The 11,249-nt window shown below is 47.2% G+C and overlaps 1 protein-coding gene across 2 annotated transcripts in view; it reads left to right on the forward strand.

Annotated features, from left to right (window-relative positions):
• ACAD9 (acyl-CoA dehydrogenase family member 9) overlaps nucleotides 1-9,341 on the forward strand; it is a 61,176-nt gene extending 51,835 nt beyond the window's left edge. For both annotated transcript variants that reach the window (XM_037037682.1, XM_037037683.1), the window contains exons 10-18: nucleotides 781-851; nucleotides 3,395-3,514; nucleotides 3,752-3,880; nucleotides 4,912-4,991; nucleotides 5,754-5,880; nucleotides 6,119-6,196; nucleotides 6,769-6,897; nucleotides 7,629-7,701; nucleotides 8,567-9,341. In XM_037037682.1, coding sequence (XP_036893577.1) covers nucleotides 781-851; nucleotides 3,395-3,514; nucleotides 3,752-3,880; nucleotides 4,912-4,991; nucleotides 5,754-5,880; nucleotides 6,119-6,196; nucleotides 6,769-6,897; nucleotides 7,629-7,701; nucleotides 8,567-8,667 — 908 coding nt within the window. In that variant the 3' untranslated portion in view covers nucleotides 8,668-9,341. The remainder of the gene's footprint in view (nucleotides 1-780; nucleotides 852-3,394; nucleotides 3,515-3,751; nucleotides 3,881-4,911; nucleotides 4,992-5,753; nucleotides 5,881-6,118; nucleotides 6,197-6,768; nucleotides 6,898-7,628; nucleotides 7,702-8,566) is intronic.
• Nucleotides 9,342-11,249: the final 1,908 nt, after the last annotated feature.

The following is an 11,249-nucleotide window of genomic DNA, read 5'->3' on the forward strand; positions in this document are numbered from 1 at the left end:
AAAGTTCCTCAGTACAAGAGCTTTGCAGGGACACTCATGGTCAGCCTCTCCCCAAAGGATGTAGAACCTCTGATGAGATGCTCAGTTCCAGGAATGTGTGAATGTGAGTGCCTGTTTACCTTACAGGCCCCCTACGGGGAGCAGTTTGTGATCGGATCATACCTGTGCAAGTGTTTGGAGAACACTGAGTATAGGGAGCAAAGTGTTGCTGACTGGGCAAGAGGCTGCTGTATTCAGTTAGGGGCCTTCCAAGCCGGGCTGATGACTCAGCATATGTTTACAACTATACACTTTGAAGCCATAGGCCCAAGTTTTCAAGAGACCACCTTGCTTTGGTGATGAACAGCTATGACAGGTGTGAACCAGACCCTACTTCTGTCTAGGGTGTTTCTGGAGGCCCAGCTTCACCCTGGATGCCTTCTACCTGAATCTCATGTAATGTTCAAAACTGTGCGGTTGGTGGTATTGTTCAGGGTCGTAAAGTTGTTTGGCCTGGGTGACCAGCGGGTAAGGAAAAAGTGCCAGATTCAGGCCTGTGTTTGACTTCAAAGTCTGCTTCCACATCTGTCCACCACCGTAAACAACACTAGGAGTGGGTGGTCCCCCCTCCAATCTGGATGCACTGGAAGCAGGGGCTCTGCCTTTCAGGGTGGTTGTTCTCAGCAGACCTGTTTCACATAGTTCCTGCATGAGTGTTTGAAAGGTAATGGTGATAGCCTTAGGAAATCATCCTAGGACAACCAGAAAATTGTTCGTTTTAAGAACTCTGCTCTTTTTCAGAAATGACTGCTGAGTATGCCTGCACGAGGAAACAATTCAACAGGAACCTCAGTGAATTTGGATTAATTCAGGTACTGATGGTTACACATTGGTGCATCTGTTGCTTCACTGAGTAAGCATTAATATGTGGGCTTTGGGTGTCTGAACTGACGATTCCTGTGCAGTGACTGGGGAAGAAGGCAAGGCTTGCTTTATTTATTTATCTGTTTTTGCAAATTTATTTATTTTTTATTGTTGTTGACTTAGAGTTGCCCTGCCTCTTTCCCATTGCTCACCCCCACCATCCCCACTCCCGCAGTCGATACCCCACATCATCCATGTCCATGAGTCCTCTATTCTTATTCCTTTGCTTGCTGCCTCCCTTCTTGTCAATGGCCACTTGTTCTTTATGTCCAGTTCTCTGGTTCTATTTTGCTTGCTTGTTTGTTTTGTTGATTAGGTTCCTGTTAAAGGTGAGATCATATGGTATTTCTCTTTCACCTCCTGCCTTATTTCACTTAGCATGATGCTCTCCAGTTCCATCAATGCTGTTGCACAAAGAGTAGGAGCTCTCTCTTTCTGCTGCATAGAATTCCATTGTGTAAATGTACCACAGTTTTTTGATCCACTCATTTACTGCTGGGCACCTAGGTTGCTTCCAGCATTTGGCTATTGTAAATTGTACTGCTATGAACATTAGGGTGTATAGGTTCTTTTGGATTGGTGACTCAGGATTCTTAGGGGATATAGTCCCAGGGTTGGATCGCTAGATCAAAAGGCAGATCCATCTTTAGTTTTCTGAGGAAATTCCATACTGCTTTCCACAGTGGCTGCACCAGTCTGCATTCCCACTAGCAGTGTACTAGCGTTCCCTTTCTCTACAACCTTGCCAGCATTTTGTTGATTTATTAATGATGGCTATTCTGACCGGTATGAGGTAGAATCTCATTGTGGTTTTAATTTATATCTCTCTGGTGGCTAGTGATGCTGAGCATCCTTTCATGTGTCCCTGGGCTCTCCGTATGTCCTCCTTGGAGAAATGTCTGTTCAGGTCCTTTGCCCATTTTTTAATTGGATTGCTTATCTACCTGGTGTGGAGTCATATGAGTTCTTCATGTATTTAGAGATCAAACCCTTGTCTGAGATATTATTGGCAAATATATTTTCCCATTGGGTTGGTTCTCTTTATGTTTTGTTGATGTTTTCTTTAGCTATGCAGAAGGTTTTTATTTTGATGAGATCCCATTTGTTAATTCTTTCCTTTATGTCCCTTGCTGTAGGGAATGTATCAGTGAAAATATTGTTGTGTGGGATCTCTGAAATTTTTGTGCCTATGTTTTCCTCCAGCACTTTTATAGTGTCTTGACTTATATTTAAGTCTTTTATCCATCTTGAGTTTATTTTTGTGTGTGGTGTAAGTTGGTGGTCTAGTTTCATTTTTTGCGTGTACTTGTCCATATGTACCAACACGCCGTTTGTTGAAGAGGCTGTTTTTACTCCATTTATTTTCTCACCCCCTTTGTCAAATATTAACTGATCATATTGGCATAGGTTCATTTCTGGGTCTCTAGTCTGTTCCTTTGGCATATGTATCTGTTCTTATGCCAGTACCAGGTTGTTTTGATTACAGTGGCCTTGTGATATAGTTTGATATCAGGTATTGTGATCCTTCCTACTTTGTTTTTCTTTCTCAGAATTGGTGTGGCTATTCGGGATCATGTATGGTTTCACATTAATTTTTGAAATATTTGTTGCATAGCTGTGAAATATGTTATTGGTATTTTGATAAGGATTGCATTGTATCTATGGATTGCTTTGGGTAGTATGGACATTTTGATAATGTTAATTCTTCCAATCCATCAACATGTTATATGCTTCTCTTTGTGTTTTTCTTAATTTTTTTCTTCAGTTTTGTATAGTTTTCTGAGTACAGGTCTTTTACTTTCTTGGTTAAGTTTATTCCAAAATATTATATTTTTCTTGTTGGTATAGTAAATGTGATTTTTTTCTCCTAATTTTTGATATTTCATTGTTGGTATACAAAAATGCCTGATTTCTGAATATTGACTTTGTATCCCGTATTTGGCCAAATTCACTTATTAGGCTGAGTAGTTTTTTGGTGGAGTCAATAGGGTTTTCGATGAACACTATCATGTCATCTGGAAACAATGACAGCTTTACATCTTCCTTTCCAGTTGGATGCACAAGGCTTTGTTTGTTTGTTTATTTTTTATTTATTTAAAATAGTATTCTTTTTTAAAAAAGATTTTATTTGTATATTTTTAGACATAGGGGATGGACATAGGGAGGGAGAAAGAGAGGGAACGAAACATGAATGGGTGGTTGCCTCTCACACGCCCCCTACTGGGGGACATGGCCCACAACCCAGGCATGTGCCCTGACTGGGAATTGAACCGGCAACCCTTTGGTTCACAGGCCGGCACTCAGTCTGAGCCACACCAGCCAGGGCGACCAGGCTTTATTTAATATGATAACTTTTTGTGAATGGTAGGACTTGGTTTTCTTGTGCAGTGTGAGGCTTTGGACTTAATTGTATTTTCTGTTTATTGGCAAATTTGAGTCTTAGCATGTTTAAAATGTTTCTTGATTGTGTTTTTTTCTCTGACTACTGCAGGAAAAATTTGCCTTGATGGCTCAGAAGACTTATGTAATGGAAAGTATGGCCTACCTCACTGCGGGGATGCTGGATCAACCAGGGTTTCCTGACTGCTCCATTGAGACTGCCATGGTGAAGGTAATTCTGGCACATCAGAGGGGAGTTGAGCAAAGCTCCTTAGCTATAGCTGGTCATTGTGGTCAAGGAAGGAAAAGACCTTGTCTGAGGTTACCCGGTGAGACCAAGACTATCAGGGCTCCTGCTTGGCTTGGTCTCATCACAAAGCCCAGTTTTCCTTCGAGCCACTCGGCCCTTGTTCTGAGGTCCTCCTTTTGGAAGGGAGTCACCATGACCTTGCTTCCTGGTTCGTGGTAGGTGTTCAGCTCAGAGGGTGCCTGGCAGTGCGTGAGTGAAGCCCTGCAGATCCTTGGAGGCTCAGGCTACATGAGGGACTACCCCTATGAGCGCATGCTGCGTGACGCCCGCATCCTGCTTATCTTTGAGGTGAGTGCCATGCTGCCAGCTCCATCTTGTTCCACCATGGACCCCCTGAGCCCCTAGTTCCGGCTCCACGCTGGCTTGGTTTCTCTCGTTTAACCTTCCTCACAACACAGCCTAGACTCTGTTCTGCAGATGAGGAGGCTGAGGCTGAAGCCAAGCACCTCACCAAGGGTTCCACTCCCAAGGGCCCTTTCTGCTAAGCCTACCACCTCCTGGCAACCCTCCAGAGGTCTTTGCCAAGTTGCTTCTGCCAGCAACTGGTGGGATGAGCAGAGATCTCTTAGCAAGAGGCCTGTGATTGACATTGAGTGCTCTCTCTGGGCCTGAGTTTTTTCCCCAGTGTATTGAAGGTGCTTAAGAGGATACTCTCTGGGGGCTTTCCTAGCCCAGTACTTTTCACTTTTTAATTGCTTTCCCCTGTGAGGTCACAAGCCTAAACCTGCTGAAAGGGACCTGGGTAGGGAACAAAAGGAGGGTGGGGCCAGAGAGACACTTCAGACAGCATTCTATCTGTGGGGTGCTAGTTGTCTTGTGTGGACTGACCGACCCTGGAGGAAACGAGAATAGCAGGGGGTAAGGGACAGAGGTGCATCTCTCCTGAGGGCACTGAGGTCTCATGAAACAAGTGCACTTGGCCCTTTGCGGACTTTGAACAGGCCTGGGGAGGGCTGTGTGGGCCAAGGACAGGGAAATAGAATATGCTAGGAGGCCCAGACAGACCCTTACCTGCCAGCTGTGTGTGAATGGAGAGAGAATAAGCAAATCTTACTGGAGAAGTAGCCAGTCCTGCTTGGTGGAACTAGAGCAGGTGATGGAGTAGGTGAGGAGAGGATGGAAGGGGAGACAAGTAGCCCCATTGTAGAGGACCTTGGATCTTACTCTGAGGACAAGGAATTATGAAAGGTCATGGCTCTGTTTGCAATAGCTTCTGTAGGACAGGTGAGTGGACAGTGGCATGGTCTACCTAGTCACACATTCAGTACACCAGGGCTGACTTCATGGGGCAGCTTTGACATCTCCACTGTTGACCACAGGGAACCAATGAGATTCTCCGGATGCACATTGCCCTGACAGGCCTGCAGCATGCTGGCCGCATCCTGACTGCAAGGATCAAGTAGGTGCCATTTCCCCTCGCCGCTCCTCATGTCCCACCTGGCAGAGCCGAAATCATTCACTGGCTGGCTGGAGAGAGGGAAGGTGGGCAGGAGCCTTGGCCAGTGAGTGCTGGGCCTTGAAAGCCAGGCTCCAGAGCTTAGCCTTTACCTGAAGGTGATAGGAGGGGCCCTTTGCTTTGGGAGTCCCTCAGTGCCCTGTCCTTACGGTCACTCCCCTGACAGTTCTTGTTTCCCATGCTGCAGGGAGCTGTGTTTTCAGAGTCTGGGAATGAGAGGTGCCCCTTAAACAGATGCTGGGCTTCAAGGCCAATGCAGACCCATTTCTTTCTTTTCTCCCTCTCTTACTCTCTTTCTCTTGCTCTCCTCAATCCCCACCCTGGGGCTAGGGCAATTAGAAATCACTGCTGGACCCCATGAACAGGTTATGCCGAGCATTTTGCAGAGATCTTACAGCAAGAGAATGACCTGAAAGCTGGCTGTGACTTAGTTCTCTGTGGAGGAAGCACAAGTGCAGCTCTGCCTCAGAGGAGACTGGCTGGACTCTGACAGGCTGGAGGGGCTCATCCTGCAGCCAGGTGTCCAGCAAGGCTGGGGGAAGGTCATGTGGGGCCTTAGTTACTTAGCTCTTTATGGCTTTGCATAGCCAGGGAGAAGGAATGGGTGCCCTAGAGCTCCGGGATACCTGTCGGTGGGGGCTGGTGGTGCTGGACAGTGGGAGGAAGAGCAGGGCCTCAGATCATGGGGCCATGGGCTTTCTGCAGTGAACTCAAACGGGGAAATGTGACCACTGTCCTGGATACTGTTGGCCGGCGGCTTCGGGACTCCTTGGGTCGAACCGTGGACTTGGGGCTGACGGGGAATCTTGGGGCTGTGCACCCCAGTGTTGCGGTGAGTGAGCCCAGAGGGTGTAGCCTGTTGGACATCTCCTCCCCAAGAGGGAAGTGACCAGGGGTGTTGGGATAGACCAGCCAGTCTGAGGGACAGTGGGACCCTGTCTCCAGGCTGTGATGGTGGAGAACAGCCTGCCTGTTAGCCCTGGATCCCCTGCCATGCTCTGGGCCAGTGGGACAGGATGGGCATCATGGGGAGGAGGTTCTGCACTGAGTCCTTTCCCCTGACCCACCAGGACAGCGCCAGAAAGCTCGAGGAGAACGTGTATTACTTTGGGCGCACTGTGGAGACGTTGCTGCTCCGCTTTGGCAAGGTATTGGTCCCCTTCCAGACCTGGAGTGGCAGGCTTTCCAACTTTGGGGTCAAGGAGATGGGGCCAGCGTATGTGAAATGTTTTATAAGAACCCGCCTTTAGAGCCAGGCCCAGGAAGAAATTTTGCTCCCTCAGAGAAGATGGGGTGGGGAGGCAGGGCTGTCTGTGGCTGCCTGGCCCGCGGACCACTCAGCTGGCTGGGTGAGCGCCCTCTAGGTGAAGAGAAGCTCCCTGCAATCGGTGGGGGCAGCCCGGGCCTGAATCTCGGGACCTGATCTGGGAGGCTTTTGCTTCTGTTGGTGTATTAAGCCCCGGCCTCTGGTCTCAGCCAGGTTCCTGGGACCTAGTCTTGCTTTGACCCTTCCCCAAATCTAGACAGAGTAAATGGAAAACAGAAGGTAGCCATGAACCAACTTCTCACACTCCAGAGGGAAAGGCAACATTAGCACCTCTAACCAGAGGCATAAAGTGAGGCTTAGAGATGGGCAAAGGTATGCTCACGGAGGGACTGTTGCGGGTAGGGGGAGCGTCCCCAGGTAATGAACCTCCAGCCTGGGCATCTGTGTTCCCAGACCATTGTGGAAGAGCAGATGGTCTTGAAGCGTGTGGCCAACATTCTCATCAACCTGTATGGCATGACAGCTGTGCTGTCTCGGGCCAGCCGCTCCATGCGAGCAGGACTTCGGAACCATGACCATGAGGTGAGCATTCCCGGCCTAGCCCTACTGCACCCACACACAGGCAGCTTCCCAGTGACATGGTCCTGCTGTACTTTATTGAGACCAGTTGGTTGGGGTTTATGGGTCATTTGGCAATAAGGCCCTGTGGAAGAATCTAATGTGGAAGAGCCTGTGCAAGGCAAGGGCCTTGGCACTCAGTTGCGGTCCCAGAGAGGGTGAGTGAAGTGCAGGGTCCGTGCACAGTTGACCTGGAGGCTGATGGGTTTGCCGAGTTGCGCCTGTGCCTTTTGTGAGCACTGAGGCTCCTGTGGGGGGTGCGGGTTTCTGCTGCTCAGGACACAGAGCCACCCCCTTTCGTTTTCCTCCCTGAAAGAGAGGTGGGTGAATGGTGGGGATTCAGACCTAGTTCCCTCACCCTGTCTGTCCTCCTCACCCTGCTGGAGGGGGTGGATGCAGTCACTGAGTGCCTGCTGTGTATTTGGTATTCATGCACCTTGACACACAGTATCTGGTGGCCATAGGAATTGTGATGTCTTTCTTTCAGGGGAGGAAATAGACTCGGATGATGAGTGATTTGCCCTTCAGACATAGCTGGTTTGGCTTAGGGGTGGAAGTAGAACCTAAAATAGTGACTCTTGAGCCAGGCCTCTTGACCCTAGCCAAGCTGTCCAGTAGTACTATGAAGCTTAGAGGTCAGTCACCAGCGAGGGGTTGCCCTTTGACCCACACAGGGTTCTCTCTGGTTCTGGCAGGTTCTGTTGGCCAACATCTTCTGCACGGAAGCTTATTCCCAGAATCTCTTCACCTTATCTCAGCTGGACAAGCGTGAGTAGGGTTGTCTTGGGAGGGAGGGGGAAGAGAGGGTCTGACTGCAGGTAACTGTTAACAGTGAGCTGTTTCTGGACCCTGTCAGGCTCCCATGACCTGCTGGCTGCTCACGACGTCTGCCTTGAGTGAGGGCTGGGTAAGACTTGTGCTAAGGAATTCAGAGCTCTGCCAGAGTCCCTGGGTGGGCCTTGCTGGCATCTGCCCAGGGAAGGTTTACAAAAGAAGAAGGAGTTTCTCCCGCTTTTTTACCCCTGCACTGCAGTGGAAATGAAACTGCCCTACCTGCAGATGTCTCAGGCTGCTTCCCTAGACTGTGCAGGGACTTTGTGCTGCTCAGTCATTTCAGTTTGTCTGGAATGCTCATCCTCTTTCATAGCCATATGGCCATATCTTAGAATATGTAGCTTAAATTCTCCTTCTGACCCTACAGTTCTGCTGGCCTACAGGCCTCCAAGGCTCCCCTGAAGAGACCAGCCCTGTTGCTAAGGATTGTGGAGAAGGACACGTAATTCTGTGTAGCTCCAGGCTCTGCTTGCTGGCCAGGCACCCTCCACAGTGCTGACCTGACTGTTAATGTGCTGTGGAGAGTGAGGAAATAATTTCCTCTGCAGTAATAGGCTTGAATCACAAGGGGGTGTTTTATTGAGCAAATGCCTTCTCGCACAAGATCTGGAGTTTTTACGGATTAACAGGATGAGCTCTTTGTTATTTGGAATGAAGCTTTTCTAGCCCAGAATCACTTCCTGGGGGTTCGGAGGAGTGGTTGGGTCACTCCCAGGCTGACTCCTGGCAAAAATGCCTCAGCGATATTTCTACTGTCCCAATGCAGAAAGATTACCTGGTGTCTCTTTTCCCCTCCCAGATTCTCCAGAAAATCTTGATGAACAGATCAAGAAAGTGTCTCAGCAGATCCTCGAGAGGCGAGCATACATCTGTGCCCATCCTCTGGACCGTACATCCTGAGGGACAGCGTTCTCTGCTGCTGCCATCCCCTAGGCCACAGGACAGTGCTGAACAGCTCTCACTTTTTCCAGAAGGTGTAGAACCTGGAATTAGTTCAAGTTGAACTATTGCTTCCTGCTCTTCATCTGAAGGTCTTTCTCCTAGCCTGAGAGAGCCTCTTCCAGACCTGACCTCTGGGCACTGCTGCCTGACATGATCCCAGGTTCTAAACAGAGACAGAGAGAGAAAGAATGGAGTTTCTGAGACCTGGGATTGGAGGATGTGCTATTAGTGTAGGAAACCTCACAATGGAAACTGGGGCTTGTGCTGCTGCCTCTGTGGCAGGAGCCCGAGGGGCCTATTTGAGGGATGGATGGCCGTTTCTACTGGACTACACGTTACCCAAGAAACAGCTTGAAAGCTGTGTGTGTGCCATTCAGACTAGGGTCAAGGTGCACTAAAAACATGTTCCAGGAAACTTTCAACAGAGGAGAATATAATATGGCACGGTTTATAATAAAGTAAATAACAGAGGAGAATATAATATGGCACGGTTTATAATAAAATAAAACAGAAACAACACAAGTAATTGAAGATTAACCAAGATGTTTGTAAACTACCAATAAATCAAACTTCTAACAGAAAAACACAGGATCTTCCTTGAGACACACGAAAACAGAAAAACAATTAAATTTGAGACACAGCAAAAGCATTTATAAGAAGAAAATAGCTATACAGGGCTACCTCTAACAGGAGAAAATACGAAAAATGCACTTCAAATTATTCTTGAACAATCCCGAAAAAAACCTCAATTCATAGAGAAGAAAAAATATATATCAGAGCACAAATAAATAAAGTTGGGATACAATGAAAAGGCTAATGAAATAAAATGCTAAATCCTTGAAAAAATGTTTAAAATTTACAAACTTGTAAGTCATTAAGCAGGAAAAAACAAATTCATTAAAAATTCATAAAAAAGGTTTAACTGACACCACAGATAAAAGTCACTAAAGAATGCTATGAACAATTACCTGTAGTTTCATCTACTCCAGCACACAAACCAAGTGGAAAGGAATGGAAGTATTCCCACATGGGATCACAGTTGTGGCCTTACCTTGGTTGGCCTGTCCTAAGCTCTCATAACTGACCTGAGGCCCCACACTGCTGAATGACCTCAAGCCTTAAAGAAGAGGTTACAGGCACTGTCTATGGTAACTGGAACAGTTGTAGTATAGGTTTTCCAAATGCCAAAGTCTAAGAAAGTCTGTAGATGATGGGAAAACATCTTGCTCTCTCAACTCTCTTTAGTTGAATAAGCTAAATAGGGGCCAGCCTCAAAACTGTGGGTGCCTGGTCTAGAGTCTGTATTGTTCTGTTACCGAAGAAGTGAAGTAACCTCTTCAACATTCTATTCCATGGGCCTTTTCCTCTCGTCAGTCTTACCTGTAAACCTCTCAGGCTTTCAACTTCTCCCCTTCTCACCTATACTTCCGTAAGTATACAAAGGTTTCCAACACAGCACTCCCCGTGACTTCTCAATAGAGAAACCAGGGTCCTAGCTTTCAAAAGAGAAAGTCGCAGTTAGACCTGTGATTTCTGATTCTTTCAGTTGCCTGCATAATCCACGTGTCTTCCTGACCCTCCCAAGTAACCATAGCTGCACAGTGGAGATGATGCAAGAAATGAATTCCTACAGACATTGTTAGGTGCATATAACAAAAAAATTATAACATCTGTGGGCCATTGTTACATGTGTTTGATGCAAAGGCTCAGAGATGGCAAAATGACGAGAAGGGGTTAGGCTTGAATTTCAGCAGTGTGATCCTGAGAGAGTCATAGTGCATGGAGCCACAGTTTTAAGTCTTCCCTTTAAAGAGTTTAAAATTAAGATGACCAAGATTTTATTTATTTCGTACAACATTCTGTGTTATTCTGTTATACGTATCATCAGGCCTTGTGCCTTGTACAGGCCTACATGGTGGACAGCCTCCTATTTGGCTCCCAGTGGGCCCTGCCTCCTGCCCATCTTTGTGTCACCTCTTCAGTGGTTACCTGCCAGATCCTGCCCGAAAAAATACAGCCAAGGTGATGAGAAGTCATACACAAGACACAAATAGACAATGCCACCTTCATTTACCCTGAGTTTTCTCATTTTGTCTCTCATTGTCTCTCTTCCTGTCTCTTTCTCCATTTTTTAATATATTTTATTGATTATACCATTACAGTTGTTCTATTCCCCCCCTTCATTCCCCTCCACCCGCACACTCCCTCCCCCACCCTTCTCCCCCCCTTAGTTTATAACCACGTGTCTCAAGTTCTTTAGGTTCTATATTTCCCCCACTATTCTCGCCCTCCCCCATCTATTTTCTACCTACCCTCTATGCTGTTTTCTGTGCCTTCTCCCCCCTTCTCCTCCTCCCACCCCCCTGTTTCTAACCCTCCATGTGTTCTTCATTTCTATGGTTCCACTCCTGATCTAGCAGTCCTCTTGGTTTGCTTTTGTTTTAGGTGTGGTTGTTAATAACTGTGTGTTTGCTGTCCTTTCACTGTTCATATTTTTCATCATCTCTTTCTTAGATAAGTCCCTTTAGCATTTCATATAA

Source organism: Sturnira hondurensis, unplaced genomic scaffold (assembly GCF_014824575.4).
Source record: "Sturnira hondurensis isolate 20B ecotype Veracruz unplaced genomic scaffold, ASM1482457v3 Scaffold0023357, whole genome shotgun sequence".
Taxonomy (NCBI): domain Eukaryota; kingdom Metazoa; phylum Chordata; class Mammalia; order Chiroptera; family Phyllostomidae; genus Sturnira; species Sturnira hondurensis.